At 35.7% G+C, this 17,787-nt stretch overlaps 2 protein-coding genes across 4 annotated transcripts; one reads left to right on the top strand and one right to left on the bottom strand.

The window, feature by feature from the left end:
• Window positions 1-2,257: 2,257 nt before the first annotated feature.
• Window positions 2,258-10,575, top strand: LOC132168168 (P-loop containing nucleoside triphosphate hydrolases superfamily protein). Of its 3 annotated transcripts, XM_059579278.2 has the most exons (10): window positions 2,258-2,369; window positions 2,536-2,605; window positions 2,915-3,112; window positions 3,916-4,097; window positions 4,501-4,672; window positions 4,766-4,977; window positions 7,749-7,874; window positions 7,983-8,086; window positions 8,246-8,266; window positions 10,243-10,575. In XM_059579278.2, the coding sequence occupies exons 1-10, from the start codon at window positions 2,330-2,332 to the stop codon at window positions 10,429-10,431; spliced, it is 1,314 nt and encodes a 437-aa protein (XP_059435261.2). In that variant the 5' UTR covers window positions 2,258-2,329; the 3' UTR covers window positions 10,432-10,575. The 3 variants fall into 3 exon arrangements, with proteins under 3 accessions (XP_059435261.2, XP_059435262.2, XP_059435263.2); XM_059579279.2 differs by lacking the exon at window positions 8,246-8,266; XM_059579280.2 differs by lacking the exon at window positions 10,243-10,575 and having other exon boundaries at window positions 8,172-8,260.
• Window positions 10,576-11,696: 1,121 nt separating this feature from the next.
• LOC132183164 (GTP cyclohydrolase I) lies at window positions 11,697-17,433 on the bottom strand. The gene is given in 3 exon segments (XM_088513774.1): window positions 11,697-12,084; window positions 12,086-13,260; window positions 16,599-17,433. Coding segments are annotated over 3 exon segments (1,407 nt in total). The 5' UTR covers window positions 16,813-17,433; the 3' UTR covers window positions 11,697-12,066.
• Window positions 17,434-17,787: the final 354 nt, after the last annotated feature.

The raw sequence follows: 17,787 nt of genomic DNA on the forward strand, positions 1-17,787 counted from the left end.
CTTAGCCAAATCTATAACTGACAGTGGCTTAGATATTTCTTTCCCTTCGATGTTCTTGTTACTAGTTGAAGCTGCGCTGTATTTTTTGTGCAATTAATTGACTCAGAAAGACAATTTGGTGCATATATAGGATATGTTTGGAATTGTGTTTGAGAAATAGAGCTTTTAACTCAAAAAACGCTTTTCGGCAAAAGTTAATTTTTTAGCTTTTGCTAAAAGTACGTTTAAGTCATTTTTAGGTTTTTTGGACTTTTAAAAGTGCTTTCAATTTTTCAATTAAAATGGTTTTTTTTTTAAAAAAACGGACTTTTTAAGTGTTAAACGCATATGTATATCCAAATAGGCTCTTAGTGTTGCACATAAAGTGTAGGGCCACGTTTCACGTTTCTGTCATAGAGGATCATCCATGAATGCCACCTTTGAAGGTGTAGGCAACTGTTTATCTAGTGCCTCAAGGCAGGTGAAAACCGATCCAAGGCAACCTTCTCATTGTACATTGTGCACTATTGCCTTAACATCAAATAGAGGGTCCAATTAGACTCCCCTTTTTCTCCTCTCCCGCATCGATAAAAAAAAACAAAAAAAAAAAAATTATGTACTATTAGACCTACTCAAACTCAACCTACTAGAGGTAATGTACAAGATTCAAGTGTCAATACAATAACACACACTTGTAATTTAGTTTCATTTTTAATGAAGCCTTTATCTCACCCTTTTTTTTTTTTTTTAAGTATGTATTGGATACCAGATTTTTCTTATTGTTTTAGGAAAAAAAAAAAAAAAAATCCTCAGCATTCCATTAGTTTTGTTCTGATCAGTAACCAATCATTTTTTCAAAAAAAACTTTGGGCAATATTCCATTATCTTGATTGGATATTCTTTTCTCCCTTATCAACACATGATCCACTCGTAGCACCCTTACATTAAAATAATAATAATAATAATAATAATAAAAGTTGCGACATTAGAGCATTCCTAAGAGCATTTCCAATGAAATAGCCAAATGTTACTTTTATCTAGAATAGCTCTTCAAATGTTCAAAAAACCTCTCACATTGGATGAGCCAAAAATATATGTAAAATAGATATTTAATTAGAAGAGCTAAAAAAAAAGTTAAATGTAGCAGCACTTTTTAAGGGAGCCATTTTATTTTTTAGTGTTTCTCTCTCCTGCTTTATCTTTTTCCCAAATCTTTTCCCACTTATTTTTTAGAAATATAGCTAATCGGATGTGTAGACACTTAAAAATGGCTTAGGTAAACTAAATAAAAGTGAGTTTTGAAGAGTCATTTTACATAAAAATATAGCTCTTCCATTGGGAATGCTCTAATGGAGGAACCATATTTTTATGTAAAATGGCTCCTCATAACTCACTTTTATTTAGTTTAGAGCATTCCCAATGGAAGAGCCAAATGTTACTTTTATCTATAATAGCTCTTCAAATGTTCAAAAAACCTCCCACATTGGATGAGCCAAAAATATATGTAAAATAGATATTTGATTAGAAGAGCTAAAAAAAAGTTAAATGTAGCAGCACTTTTTAAGGGAGCTATTTTATTTTTTAGTGTTTCTCTCTCTTGCTTTATCATTTTCCCAAATCTTTTTTCACCTTTTTTTTAGAAATATAGCTAATCGGATGTGGAGACACTTAAAAATGGCTTAGTTAAACTAGATAAAAGTGAGTTTTGAAGAGTCATTTTACATAAAAATATGGCTCTTCCATTGGGAATGCTCTTAGTTAAGCTATTTTTAAATGTCTCTACATCCGATTAGCTATATTTCTATCTATTCTATTAAAATATTATTAAAAGTAAGAAAAGTTTTAGGAAGAAGAGAACATGTGAGAGGAAAAATGAAAAAAAAAATTGGGAAAAAGAGAATATGCAGAGAAAAAGTAGGAAATAATTTGAGAAAAAGATAAAACAAGTTAAAGAAACAATGAAAAATAAAATAGCTCCCTTGAAAAGTGCTGCTACATTTAGCTTTTCCAATCAAATATCTATTTTACATTTTTTTTTTTGTGGCTAATCCAATATGAGAAATTTTTTAAACATTTGAAGAGCTATTTTAAATAAAAGTAACATTTGACTTTTCCATAATACTCTTACAACACAATATATAACTACTCTCCATAAAACCTTAAACATGTCCAAAAAAGTCAATGTCGCCGCATGGCATGGAAGCACACGTGGCATTCAGTTGGCACATCACTAACCTTCGTCAACCACCTCTTCAATTCAACTCAGGTGTCTTAGCAGACAAGAAACAACTCAGAACTCAAATCAGATTCCTTTGTCACCATTTCTCCTCTCTCTCTCAAGCAAGCAAGCATGGGTGGTGATACGATCACCCCTCCCACTTCCACTACTGGTACACTTCTCTCTCTCTTTCTCTCTCGCGTTTGGTTTTCTGGGGAAAGTTTGAAACGCTTGAAAATGTTGCTTTTTCGCTCGGGTTTTCCCGGGAACCAAACAGGGTGTTTGACTCTGTAAGCCAATAGTGGGAATTTAACTAACCCCATTTGCTGATTATGCAGACGAGGACTTGTCCTCTCTGGAGGAGCAAGACTTCCCACAACTGCCACCCCAAACACCTACTTTTCTCGGGTATGTGATGAAAGAGATCATTTTCTTTTTCCTAATCCTCTGTTTGTGTGGGGAGAAAATAAATAAAATAGAATCCTCAGAAGTCAGAATCGTAGATTGTTGTTTCGGTTTATAGACAAGCTGACAAACTTACTGTGAATATAACTCATTTGGTTTCCTTAGGTTCATTTTGGGAGTTAATCTCTGAGTACTAAATTCTAAACTTTGATTGTTATTTTTTTTTACCTCACTTTCTTAATAAACCAAAGGGGTTTATTGGAAAATTGTGTTATGTTGGTGGAAGTCTGAATCTGATTTTCAATGGTTCAGGGATGAAGTTGAAGACAGTACCACCAAAGAAGACTTGGGGGAATTTGATGAATTGGGCAGTCGGTTTTCTTCAGCTGCTTTGGATTTTGAAGCCAATCGGAGGAGGAGACACAGTGCTTATAGAGAAGTCCTGCAGAGTTATGATGAATTGCGGATTCGTTGCGAGAATTTGAATGGGGCGAAGAGCAAAATCTTGAGGTACTAATATAATATGTTGTTAGATGAAGCATGTAAGTGAGAAGTTTGACCCATACTTTAGTTCCAAAGGAAACTTTTCTGGTTTCATTACTTGAATTTATTTTTTTCAATAGTATGTTTGAAATTGTTTAGTTTTCTTTAATGGTGGTCATGATCTAAAACTTAGTGTCACATCACACTCTCTTACAAATTTTGATGAACAAAAATAAATGTCTTGAGGTATGTTGTGAATATGAGGTTAAGCCTTGAATTTTCTTGTTCTTTGGAGTAAGAAGTTAATTATAATTACTTAGGCGCATGATGTAGGGCGCATGCCCCTATGTTCAAATGCACATGCACTCGCACTTGTGCGCGCGCGACGAATAGAAACAAAGAATATGTTAAATTATCAGTTATTCTTAAAGTTTAAACTGATAGGAAGAGATAAATTAATCATTACTCTATTTATAAAGAAAGAGTGAACGTTATAAGTCTTTTCTACTTTTACATTAACAACAGTAAAGTTAATTAATCATTTGTAACTCTTGTCTCAATAGAATAGACAGGGTGCACTTCTGTTTTTGCACGGTATGGTTGTGTGGTAAAAGAAACTAGAGAGGATAGAGAAAAATTACTAGTATTTATGGACTATAACTAGTTAATGGATAGGTGCAGTTTTCATTACTATAAACCATAAAACTAAACATTAAAAACTGTCATTACGCTGTAAATGTTATAACTGTCCTTAAAGGACTTTACTGTTCATCGTAGTAGAGACTGATATTATGTTTAGCCTGAAATGACCTGCTAGATGAACTTGACAGCTATGTCCCTGGAGCATGGATTGAGAAGGTGGGTGGCTTGCAATTGATTGATTATGATGTTCCAAAGACAACCTCGCTCATATTAGTTGGTCCAAAAGGATCTGGAAAAAGCAGTCTTGTAAATAGAATCTCCAGGGTGTTTGAAGAAGACAAGTTTGTATCGGAAAGAGCACAAGTATCATGTATGATTCTTTAGCATATCTGATATGAGTTTCAGATTTGAATCATGAAAGGATGCTGTCTATATATTTTCTTTGAATAAGGGGATGAACTTAGTGTTAAATCACCATTTATCCCCAAAGTTTAAGTTGATAGGAAATGTTGATTTTAATCATTTAATTAACATTTTAACACTCCTCCTCACATGTGGATCTAAACTCCTCTCTCAATAAGTGAAACCCAAATATTATTTAATTGAAATCTTAGGTAAATTACGAAGGCAGGATCTCTGTTTTGATACCATGTTAAATTATCACTTATTTCAAAAACTTAAGTTAATAGGAAATTGTGAATTTAATCATTTAATTAATATTCCAACACCTTATTTCTATAGTTTCAATCTCTTGGCGTGTCTTCTTGTGCCAGATACATCTGTTGGAGATGGGACCTACTTCCTTCAGGAATATATGATTCCAAAAAGCTCAATGTCATTTTGTCTTTATGACACACGCAGTTTGTCTAATGATTCATCTGAGAACACTGAAATACTAAAGCGTTGGCTGACAAAAGGTGTTCGTCATGGGGATGCTGTTATCAGGTCTGACTTTTGAAGTTCTTGTATCCTTACTTCCAGGGTTTATGTGTTTTTTTCAGTCATTGAATTACCTCACTTCTTTGAATTGCTTGTCAGGGGTTCTGATAGTCCAAGTTTAAGAATCAGTATGAAATGCAAGGCCCGCTGGAATGGTTTTCTGATGAGGGAGATCAGGAGGGTCAGTTTTGTCATATTTGTTGTTAATGCGATTTCAGTTTTGAAATCAATGGATAGTAATGATGATTCAGACATGAAGTATATCCAGACGATTGCTGAAGCATTTAGCTGCCCATACTTGTCATTCAAAGGTATTAGGACATGAACATCCTTGACTTCCTTTTTCCTGGTAACATCTTTTAGATTTCATGCAAGACTTTGGATTTCATAACTTCTCAGTCGCTTGTCTTTTCCTCTGTGTTTTAAAAATTAATAAATTTAGTACTAAGAGGAAAAAGAAAATACACTATGGGCCGGGGTGACTATAGTACTGCCAAAAGAAACATATATAGTAGAAGCAGGGAATTATATTTTACATCTCCTCTGAAAACAAAGACACTTAAATATCAGGTACTGAAAGATAAGAGTAACATCAAGCAACAATTATAAAACTAGCAAAAATCTTGCTAAAGCTCTTGTTGGAGGGATGCAGGCTCAAATAAGGTGCTGCAAAATTAAATCAGTTTTTACACAAGGAGCTAATTTCCACTTTGTTTTAATGTTTTTTTTACCCAATAGATTGTATTGTTGAATTCAGTTGATTTGCAATTTCTCTTGTTCAAAAGAAGGGTTAATTTCACGTTTTCTCACCGGTTGTATAGAGTGAGTTGGGCTTCCCAACCTGTGTGGTCTAAAAAGTGACACTTTACCTTAAAAAAAAAAAAAAAGGTGATACTTTATTCAACTGAAGTCTACTCTGTTAGTACTCGACGATAGCTGACTTCAAAAATTGCATGTGCATACATGTGCATCAAAAAAGTGACATGCTACCACATGTGATTGAGAAAAATAGCACCTTACCCGCCTTTGTTTTAGGAAAATGACACTTACCTATTAATATTTTATGCAACTATTGGTTGCTCCATTGTATTTAAAATATCAAATTAACTCCCAATGATGTAGGCTTTTATCAAATAGCTCCATAATTTTTAATTTTATCAAATAGCTCCAAGTAGATCGTTTCATCCATTTTTTTTAACAGAATGTTGTGAAATTCCAATTATGCCCCAAAGAAAAAAAAAAGTAGAAAAAAAGCAAATAAGTGCAAATAAGAGAAAAATGCAATCCAGTGGGCTGAGGTGCCATATGGGCAGTCGACCTTGCCTGTACTCCTCGTGAAGGGGGTGTGTCACCTCTCCTGCCTCCCCCTCCTACTTTCATTTTTTACTTCTTCTTCTTCCTTTTTATTTATTTATTTATTTTTTTTAATTTTTTTTATGTGCTTTGGGCAATTTTTGTCTTTGGAGGTATGATTGGAATTTCACAAGTATTCTCTTAGAAAAATGGATGGAAGGACTACTTGATGAGTCAAGACGTTGGGAGCTATTTGCTTAAATTGGAAACTTACGGAACTATTTGATAAGAGCCCAAAGCACAATGAGCTAGTTTAATATTCTACCTTATTTTAGTAGATGCTAATAGAACATATCTTAGGATAAAGTTTTCAAAACCAAAGGTTGACAAATCAAACTCAACCTTTACCATAGGTTGGGAAAATATGCTTTACCCTTAAAGAAATATTCTCCTGGGTCCTTTAGAGGCTTCAACACCAATTTCACTTGATTATGTGATGTTTTGAAATTTGGCCTGTTTCCTTGTAGTAAGAAGATAATAAAAATTTGAAGGCAAAACTGGTTGATTTGCTTACTACTTGTTACTGCTACCAAATTCTAAATCAGAGATGAACTTGGTCTTAAGAAATTTCTCACTTTGACAAGCCTTAATTTATTCACATAGTTGAGAGGCTGAGAATATAAAGGAGTAGTAGGATCTCATCTTTTATGGGCAACCTGGCCATTGGCAGATTATCTCAAAAGATGCTTCCAATGCCCTGAGTCACTACTGAGGCATTGGACAACTGTTTCTATAATTTTTTATGACATGTTTTTAAGGTTACTTGCAAGGATGCCTCGGGAGAAATAAAGACACTTGTTCTGATTCTGGGCTACTGGTTAAAGTGGTTGCTTTGGACTTCTTGTTTCCGGAGTTTTATCAAGTGTCAAGTGGTCCAAATGATTTTTGATAGTACTTTTTGTTCCTATCTCCCTCCATGAAACAGCGAGGGGCAATGTACATTATGTTTACACTTCAAATTCGCAAAGTATTTAAACAATCCTGGTCTTAGACTAAATGTGTTTTATGGATAATTAATGATACTTCCAGATGAGCCCTTTTATCTTTTTTTATAATTGCTTTTGTCTTCATTTTTCTTTTTTTACCTGCATAGTTGACCCCAACTGGTAGGAACTAAGGCTTGTGGGTTGTGGCTATCCAACAACCTTCAACATACACTGTCTTTATCCATGTAAAATCCTTAAATACATCTTTTGCTTTAGCAAAAAAAAAAAAAAAATCTAAAACATTTATAGTCTCGTACTGACAAATTGAATACCAGAACCAGCCTTCTTCACTCTTTTTTCAAGTGTACCAAACCTTCGATCTGCAGCAGTCACATTCAATAAGTGATTGTCTGGAGTCCAAGGTGACTCAACAAGGCTTCCCCCAACAATGTTCTTTGGTGGAGTTATGGCTGAGTACCTTTTTATCAGAAACTGTAATACTGTAGAGTTTTAGGGCGATGATAGGCCAAGATTGCTGCAGCAATAACCTGGTAAGGAAAAATATACCCTTTTTGGAAGCCTAAGACCAGTCCTATGGACCCTACAACAATCAAGAAGACATTTTTGGCCCCAAATAAAGTGTCTGGGTTAGGGTGTTGGTCTTTCAATAGTCGTAATATGGATCAGTTCCAGTTTGTGAACAGTGCAGTGCTTTCTGTGATCATTGTTGGAAATGAAATATAACATGTTTTTATGCATAATTGTTGGGTACTAATGGCTGGATGCTCCAATTTTCCTTACAGATGACAAGCCTGTTGTTGTTGTTACACATGGTGACCTACTTTCGCTTTCAGACCGTGCTCGGGTCCGTGTCCATTTGGGAGAGCTGCTGGGTATTCCACCTGCAAAACAGATTTTTGACATTCCAGGTGACAGTTTAAGTTATCTAGCTCCCATTTTTTTTTTTTTTTTTCTGCTTTCAGATAAGGTTTTTGATTAATAAATTTATGGTTTATCATTTCCCTTTCTTCTTGCAGAAAGCTGTGATCCAGTAACTGAGTTGACAATCATTGACATGTTACGCTTTTCCCTTGAGCACGCCGATAAAAATCTTCCTCGTAAGAGCTGGATAATGAACAAGGTGTGGTCTTTCTTGCTGTATTTATCTAAAGAGTTTCAATTCTCTTTTGCGTATTTTGAATTTTTTCTTACCTTCCAAGGAGCAGTATATATGATGTGACTTGAATTCATTGTTCTTCTACATCTTGGGGATGTATGACACTGCTATGAATATTAGCAGTCTCACAATCATTACATCAAGGTATAGTGGTTATAAGCACCTAATTCAATAAGTTTATGGAACTCCAGTATGTTTTCAATGACACTACAGTTTACAAGTCATTCTATACCCTAAGTCAACTTATTAAAATTCCGAAATTTCAAATATTTACAAAACAACAGCTTATCTATTTTTTTTTTTTTTTTCTCGCTATGTATTGTATTTCCACTCAATTTATGTGCACACTTCAGGCGGACTTCTGCTTTCTCTTGGTTCTTAAAGTAGTAGGCAGTATTGGCAGTGTAAAAACTCTCTCATTCTAGATTGCCATTTTGTTACTGATCAGTGAGTTTTTGAAGTTGTGTTGCAATTTAGAAGTGCTTCGTCGAGAAAGGTGAATAAGCAAGTCATTGGAGAACGATGTTTTATGAGTTGAAACTTACATTTAGCATGAAGAACTTAATTACTAGATGGTGAATAAGCAAAGAATGCTATTAATATAGTGATTTTGGTTGGGTCTCTTGTATACCTTTTTGGTTGGGTGTTTGGTTTGACTGGGTTTTTCTGGGTTTTTTGGTTTGTTAGGGTGTTTGGTTGGGTTCCTTTGTATACATTATTGTGTACTTTGATTTGTATACATTATTGTGTACTTAGAGGCACTTTGCGCTTTTTTCGATATATACTACATTACTTATCGAAAAAAAAAATATAGTGATTTTGGCCTTCCCTTATACTTGCCTGAATTCTGCGATGGATCTTACTGTGTTGATATATCGGTCTAAGTTATACATTCTGTGACATCCGACATGATATTCAAAGGGTCCTTATATGGTCCAGTAGTTTAATATGTACAGGGTTAAAACAAATCAAGCTGAGGCGAGCCAACTTTATGTTGGAAAAGGTTGCATGGTTGAATTTTAACTAAACTTAAACTTTTGGGTTAGCCTGCCTGAATGATGCACATGTAAAAGTTGTAGATACTACTTTTGAAGTAAATGGCAGGTGCAAGCTTTGTGGGTTAGCCTGCCAAGCTGATGCACCAGTAAAAATTGGAGATCCTTAAAGCTAAAGCTATTAAATGTAGGAGCAAGGGGACAGCATGGCAGTTTAGGTTTAGTTCATCTTAGTTGTGCTAAAGTGTATATTAAAGTTTCTAGATCTTTAATAATTTTTGTGTGTTGTGTGTAGGAGGGTGTGTGTCTAAGGGCCTGTTTGGGTGTGCGTTTGAGGAGCCTAAAAGTGCGTTTATCACTCAAAAAGTCAATTTGAAGAAAAAAGTACCCGTTTGATAAAAAAAATTGAAAATGTTTTTAAGGGTTCAAAAAGCCAAAAAAAGGCTAAAACGCACTTTTGGCAAAAGCTTCATTTTGAAGCTTTTTGACTTAAAAGCTCTATTTGTCAAACGCAATCCCAAACATGCTCTAAGAGTCTTGGTACAGTAGGGTATCAGTTATCAGTTAGCTGGGGTTTTAGAATGGTGTAGAACTGAAGATAACATTGCTATAATTATTTTTTTTAAAATTTGAGAAATTTTCAGTGACCTGTAGAGGCATGTGTAGAAAATCAGTCACTCTTGCTTTTGCTGATTCAGATCGAGAATTGTGGCATTTTCTATAGCTCCTAAATTTTTTCGAACAGATTGTGCTCTGAATTCTGAATTTTCAGTGGCTTTCATTAGATTGACTGGAACAAACATCTGGATGGATTTGGGACTGAAATTGCTTTCATTATGCTTTTAACAAGCTTCCAAAATTAGTTCCTTCTCTAGCATTAAGAAATAGTACATATTCCCTTTCGTGCATTGGATTTTCAGTAGAATCTCAATAAGCATCAGCTTAATTTTGTTATCATTGTTGGTTAATACCTGGTGATTTATCGGCCAATTGCATCAGAAGGGATTAAACTATTTCTTGTGAATCATGGAATACACAATACAAATACTCGCATGCGAAAAAGATTATGTTGTATTTTGTCCAGCTGGCTTCAGGAGAGATGCTGATTGTGTTAGGAATATGCAGGTTCATACAGCATTGCTGCGCGGATGTATATTGCTATTAATATCCCTGGGAATCGCCATCATCGTAGCTTACGTGTACCGTGTGCATATTCATCATGTCCGTCGTGCAAAGCCTCATGCAAAACCTCACATAGCTTTTACTCATCCTGAGATAGATTGGCAAGCAATTCGGCACATGTGGTTGGGCTAGAATGTGTAGCCCGAATCTCAGAGTTTGATGCCATGAAGGCCACTGAATATACAAACAAGAATTGTTATTGAATACTTGGGGTGTCTATATGTATATCTATGTATATGGTTTGGTCTATGGTTCTTATATATTCTATATTGTCTAGTACTCAGTTTTTGCAAATTGATCTTAATGATGGTATCAGTTAGGGGTGGGTATCGGTTCAGTTCGGTATAGCCATTTTCGGTCGGTTAACCGAAATTGTCAGCTTAAATCGGTTAATTCACCAATTTCATTTCGATAACAAATTATTTCGAAATTTTAATTTAATTTCGGTAATCGGTTAATCTCGGCAGGTTAATCGGTTAACCGTAAGCTTTTTTAATTGGACCAATGCTATTTTTAAATGGGTCAATAATTAGTTATCTTGGGGGCTCAAATTTTCTTTTTGGGACTAAAATAACTTATTGAACATAAGATGCAAACAATAAGCATATAAGATGCAAAAAACTTACCAAATACTTTCCACAAAACATCACTCCACAAAGTCCATCCTTCAAAGCCTTAATCCGTGTCAATTGTCAAATTTGGCGGTTCGATCCGGTTATGCGTATTCGGTTTGGTTCAATTAATTGACAACAAAAAGTTTATACTAATTAAGCGAACTGAACCAACGTTGGTATAAAAAATTCATAGAGATTTTCAACTCACACACTTTACTATTAATTTCGGTTCGGTGTAGGTGGTTAACTTGCCCACCCCTACTATCAGTAGGTCCTAGCTAATGATGATTGTGAATTTGTGGTGATAATCGCCAAGCAGAATGATAGCAATGCATTTTGAGAATGCTAAATATCTTCTGCATTTGAATTCGAGCTCTTCCACGACAAAAAAAGCACAGCTTGACCAGGGTAGGGTTTGTATTTTGTTTCTGTGGTGGTGCGTCCATACATTGGATGGAAGACAGCTGCCAAGAAATGTTAGTGGGTCAGGTTGTTGGCATGATATGGAATATTTTTTTTACATCGCGTCATCGCGTCAGATGGCGTAAAATGTGAATGAAGAATAACATTACTCTATTTGTAAATAGAACTGCCCATAAGTTGAATCTGAAAAATGTTGAATGGCATTTCAGCATCCGGACGGGTGCGGTTTTTTGGTCAGGAACATCAAACATCATGGGCAGTAACAGAGTAAGAAAACAATGTGCTTTTGGTCTAAAGTAAATATTGATTACTCGATGTACAGCAGAAAAAGCAGTAACAGAGTGAGAAATCTGAACACTAATATAAAAAATTCTTCTTTAATTATCAAACTGGTGTAAATCGATCGTGTTTGCTGGAAATAGTATAAAAAATTAATCATGGAAACAATGACATACCCTTGAAAATTTTCTTTTGAAGGGTTTATGCTACAAGCATTAATATGGGAAAAAAATAATTGAAATCCTAAGATTCTCACAAATCATGCAAATTCTCTGCACCAACTAACACAAAACTTGAGTGAGACACAGATTGTCTCCAAGTCATCTTTGAGAAGATCCATCAAAACTTATTCCTGTCATGACTGCTGCACCACTGCCAAGAAAGGCAAAGAAATTAGAGGATCTATACCTGAGACAAGAAACACATTTAGAGTTTGTATTGGAAAGAATCATCATCCTCCAGTAGTATTAAGTGTTTGGAATGCTCTGCAAAAACATAGCCCTTGCAGCCGGGTCAGTTGAAAATCGACCCAATACGGCAATTGTAGCCGTGCTACTTCCAATCTTCTCAATCCCTCTAGAGATCATACAGGTGTGGTTAGCCTCTACAACTACTATCACATCTCCACCTAACAGTGATGAAACAGTCTCTGCAATCTGCCTGGTGAGTCTTTCCTGAACTTGGAGCTTGCATCCATAAAAATGTACTATCGAGTGTAACAGGGATTTTCCAATAGGATTGAGTCCCTCGGTACAAAAGTATCCTACATGCACAACCCCATGAAAAGGAAGTAAATGATGCTCACATTGAGACCAGAATGACAAGTTCAGCTCAGAATGGATCTGCTTTTCGCTCGGGGTGACTTCCCCATTAGGTTTTAGAAGATCCATCCCACCACAAACAAAGCCATTCAGCTTCATCTCCAAATTATTGTTTTGGAAGTTCATCAGCCACTTCACAAAGCGACAAGGAGTTGCTAAGAGCTCTTTCCTTAATGGGTCCTCACCCAGAGACCTGAGAATTGAAGTTACCGCAGTGACCATTCCTGGATTGGCTGCTCTATTGTTGGAGGAAGTTTTCTCACTTGAAGAAGATTGGGATGGGCACCAACATTGATTGCTTGAGTCTCTTCTACGGGCTGTCTCCGCATTTATGCCTTTAAATTTTAGAAGACTCAAAAAATCACCCCACATTTCAGCATTATCATTTTCAAAAACCCCTGAACCTGAAGAAACCAGAACCTTTACCCATCCTTGGTGATTTGAGTCGAGAAAGGCAGATTCCAGGTTAGGGAAATGGATGTGCAAACATTGGAGAATGACAGCAACACCTGCCGGCTTGATACCATGGTGCAAAGCTGAACAAACTTCATTGGCCAGCCGCTGTGGATCTTGGAGTCGTTTTGCAAATACATCAGCTACTCGGGAAAGCTTACTTAAGCCTACAACTCGTAGACCTGAAGGCACATAACCTACATGACACTTCACCTGGAATGGAAGCAAGCATGACTCACAGTATGAGAAAAGATCAAGATCTCGAACAATCACGAGTCCACCTGCACCTCCAGCATGACCAACTCCATTATCCAGACCAGCTTCAGGGAATAAAGCACCTTGGACAATTTCCTTCACCGTTTGTCTATAACCTAAAAATAGTAACAATGATGTAGTTTTAAGTAATTCAAGTCACAGATTCATAACTAGTTCAACAAGATATTTTAGCTGACATCAATGTTGATATTGTGTTCTTTCTTTTTTACGTAGAGAAATTTTATCCATGTCTCAAATTTGCAGCAAAATAGCTTACTATTACCATTTTCATCACCAGAAACCTGCTTACTACCTAGGAGTTTAAGCAATGCCAGAGAGCCAAATATTAGAAGAGGATAGGAAAATAGCACATTAGTTTGGTTTCATTCATCCGCGAGAAAATAAAGTTGAACAATATGCAATCACTATTAAACAATGGATGACGCTTCCTGAAAGCCTCAGTCCCTTACAACTGCAAACCTAAAACAGATTTTTTAGCAATCTAAAAAAATTATTCACTAAAAATTATTTTCTAAAATGTAACTGGTATTAACCTTTATGCTATGAAAAAGAAATTTTATACAAATTGAACTGATTAACCTTCAGTGGCCCCATAAATGATCAGAATGAACAGAAATGATGAATATTGGTAATAAACTCGGATGCCCATGCAAAACCAGTAGGGACAGTGATGTCAGATAAAGAAGTTCATCGGACATTTCTACGATATTATTAAGTGAAAGCAGCCAGCCAGAAACATTTGTAACTCTTCTAGGAAGAGTAATGCTATTTAGCCTATCATACAATTGGGATTATGTGACATTAAAAATCAACCCTTGATTTTTTTTTTTTACAAGTATTAACCCAAAGGCTAATTTTCATTGCGATATCATCAAGTTGAATGTTAGTTGTATAACAGTACACTAAATAGTATTACTCTCAAGAAATACAGATACCAAAAGGATGTCTTAGCATTCTTCTTGTTATACCTATACATAGATCCGTCACATTACATAATTGAGAAATGCTACACGTCCCAAAATTTCTTCCCAAGTAATGTGTATAAATCTCATGAGATGGTGACACATCATTTGTGAATTAGCTTTTGAGAAGAAAATTTGGGATGTGTAGCACTTCTCTACATAATTATAGTCTTATACTTTGTGCATGTATGACAAAAGTTGCATCTTCTAGCTAGAAGAAAAAACAAAAAATAGAAATGTATTCAAATAGACGGATATGACTCAAATGCATAATGCAGCAGCAGGCATAAAAGGAATGGTGATGGGCTATCATACATTATGAAGCTCTCTCTCTCTCTCTCTCTCTCTCTCTCTCTCTGTGTGACATTGCTAGCATCAGGTAGAAGCAATATTCACACATTACCAGAATCCAATATAAACTTTAACTTGGTAGACATGGAATCTCAAGGAACAATGTAACTTTAATTATATAGATTACAAAGAGAGTCTTGAAGGAAAAGGTTTTTCAGAAATATAATCAATCTAGCCCGAAATAAGAACTGAGTGAACTTACTTTCTTATGTTATAGCTATCTATATATTGGGCAAACGGGGATCCTTGCTTTTAAACTAACCATCAAGTTGACAATGACAACTTTGTAGTTTAAGAAGGATGGCATGATCCCAATGCCCACTTTTCCAATGATAATCCAATCTACTAAACAACATTTCTACTATCTCCTTCCACTAAAATCAGGGAAGGAGATAGTAGAACAAAGGGTAAGGTTAAGCCCCAAACTCACTCAATGAAAAACCTAGTTCCAGAAGGTCCTACTTGATAGCAAAGTAGACACATCTGGTACGTCCAAATCCTGAATAGAACACTATTGTGCTCAGAAACACGTTTTATTGTAGTATCCTGAGAATTACAACCTTTGCAATCTACAGACAAGAGAAAACAACTTGGATGTCTAAGACTTATATAATGAGACAAAAACACTTCAAGAGACCCAAAATTCTCATACTGCCAGACAATTTAGTTGTAGAACTTTGACAAATAGAGTAGTAGACTATGAAGATGAGTGATATAAGGATATGCTTTTGCTAGGCTCAAAGTAAATGCCTTGATGGGCAGCCTCTAGAGCTCAAATCCCTGTAATTTACGAGTGTGTCAAGCAAGTGCGCCAAAATTTAGTACTTGCATAACCATGATAAATGCATTCAGACCTCTACTAACAGATTCTATTTAAACCACAAAACTGAGACTTAAGCCCTTTTCAAAATATTAAAACATCATTTTTCCATGCCATATCACATGCAATTAGCATTATATAATACTTCTGAGGTCCTAAAGAAACTTCTGCAATTGTTGTTGAGAAGGAATGGAACCAGATTTATAAGTTGAGAATCCTGCTATTCATCTTTAATTGCATAACAAGCAGGAATGGAACCAGTAGAAGTCTTGGGTGGTCCAGGGCGCCCCCAAAACTTTCAAAATCCCTTTTTATATTTATTTATATATTTTTATAGCAATCCCTTAACAGTTAGCATCAAAAAGATTATTAAGGAAAGGTACCACCGTTTACTAGGAAGTACAAATACAAGCATATCACCGTTTCTAGGTGGAAGAGGCATGGAAAAGATAGCAAAAGCTACCCAACCTACTAGATCCTATGCAAGTGACCCACCAACTACCATGTAAATCATAGGTTTCCCATCCAATAAACAAAGCACGACCATTCTAGGCAGGCATTTACAAAAGAAGTAACAAGAAAGCACTTTGTAGCACCAGTGCACCACTGAAATTCATAGAAGAACGCACAAGGACAGTAAAAATATCAAAAATGATATTACTTGCTCATGTGCTGGGTAGAATTAGTGAATGTATGTCAAATAGGGAGGTAACAAAGAGTATAACTTTGGATGGGATAGATTGGCGAAAAGAAAAGTACAAGTTTCTATCTAAGTAATAATTTTTTTTAAAAAAGAAATAGAATGAGGAAAAGAATACATGTGACACGCTGATTAGTTGATGAGGATCTCTAGAGCTGACTCCATTTTAATTGGGATTACGGCTTAGTTGATTTTAGTTGTATAGATGACAGCTCGTGAAGGACCACTAAACCAAGGGACATATGGACAAAAGGAACATATTTTTTGCACTCACTCACGAAAAATATGGCCGTTAGGAACATAAATCAAAAGGCATGTCTGTATTCGTTGAGGACTGCAACAAAAGCATGAAAAAGCATAGACTCCGATTATAAAATAGTCAATATTTTTCATTAACAAACAAAGACAGCAATTATTAATGTATCAACATGCAAAGTTTAAATTATTAACATTAAAATATTAAGATGTTGACCGTTGAGAATGTTTGATTAGTAAACACCAGCTTTCCAACTACCCAAAATCTAAAGAAAACTAAATATTATGTTATGAATATAGAGACAGTTAAACAAAGCTTAGGCAAAAAAAAAAAAAAATACCCACCTCTGGTTCCTTCTCGAAGGGCCTTGGCGACCCGAAGAGGGGTCTTCCGGAGACCTTCTCTGTTAATATCCTCCCCTAAACCATGCAATAGAACTTTCACAGCATCCTTAATGGCTACAGTCTCTGGCTCTTCCTCAAATCCTAGCTCAATGCAACCTAGTTTCACTCCATTCTCAAGTTCCTCATCCAAGTGTTCCTCATCCAAAGCGCCCATTGACAGACCACAAATCCCACAAATAACACCGACCCAGATACCAAACCTTCCTAAGAACCAAAAGCCCGCAATGAATCAGGATAAAGAAAATAAATAAATAAAAATCGGAGGCACCCAGATGAAGAACAAGAGCGAAAATAAGAACAGTCCCGAATTACCACATAAAATCAATAAATCAATCAGAAAGTTCAATCTTTGGGGCACCCAGATGAAGAAGAAGAAGAGCGAAGGAAAAGAATCAACCAAAAACCCAATAAGGAATCAATAAGAACATCCAAAACTTGAGCTACTCGTATCACAAAGAATCCAAACCAATCCCAAATAGGTAGGAGTCCCAGTATAGAATCAACACAAACATCCAAAATCTAAGCTACCCAGATGAAGAAGTAGAAGAAGACGCAAATGGGCCGCACGGATCAAACAAAAACAAGAAGAAGATGAGTATATATAAGAGGCCGAGGAGATGGATGTGTTCGTGAAGAGAAACGTAAGGTTACCGCTGATCTTTGGAATGTGTGGATTCTTAGGTTTCCCTCATCGAAATGTGGGCCCACTTGCACCCACAAGAAAGAAAGAAGACGAGGAGGAGGACGGGTGTGTTTTTTGTACTAGAGCGGAGGATCTGGGTCGGTACACTCACTTTTTGCTTTCCTTTGCCTGACTTCTCTTATTGAGAGGAGGACGTCAGCTGATGTGTCAATTCCAGTCAAATATATATTTTTTTTCATATTTTTTTATTTTATTTTACAAATAAACTATTAAATTTATTGATATATAGAGAATATGAGTGAAATATGAGCAAATTATTAACACCAATCATATTGAGAAGAGAGCTTCAAGTGACGTATCAGTCATTTGTGTCCGCGTGTTAAATTTGTGCCCAAATATAAATATAATATTACCTAGGTTTATCATAAATTGATCTATTAAATTAAATGAGTCGAACTCTCATCTACAACTTCTTAATTTTGTATT

This window comes from Corylus avellana, chromosome 2, assembly GCF_965113065.1.
Source record: "Corylus avellana chromosome 2, dhCorAvel1.hap1.2, whole genome shotgun sequence".
In the NCBI taxonomy this organism is placed as follows: Eukaryota; Viridiplantae; Streptophyta; class Magnoliopsida; order Fagales; family Betulaceae; genus Corylus; species Corylus avellana.

Bases quoted from the DNA above. Each gene is read 5' to 3' on its own strand.
- LOC132168168 (XM_059579278.2), top strand. From the start codon at position 2,330: ATGGGTGGTGATACGATCACCCCTCCCACTTCCACTACTG. The intron at 2,606-2,914 runs GTATGTGATGAA...TCAATGGTTCAG, and splicing joins CAAACACCTACTTTTCTCGG to GGATGAAGTTGAAGACAGTA. The intron at 8,267-10,242 runs GTATAGTGGTTA...AGGAATATGCAG, and splicing joins CTCACAATCATTACATCAAG to GTTCATACAGCATTGCTGCG.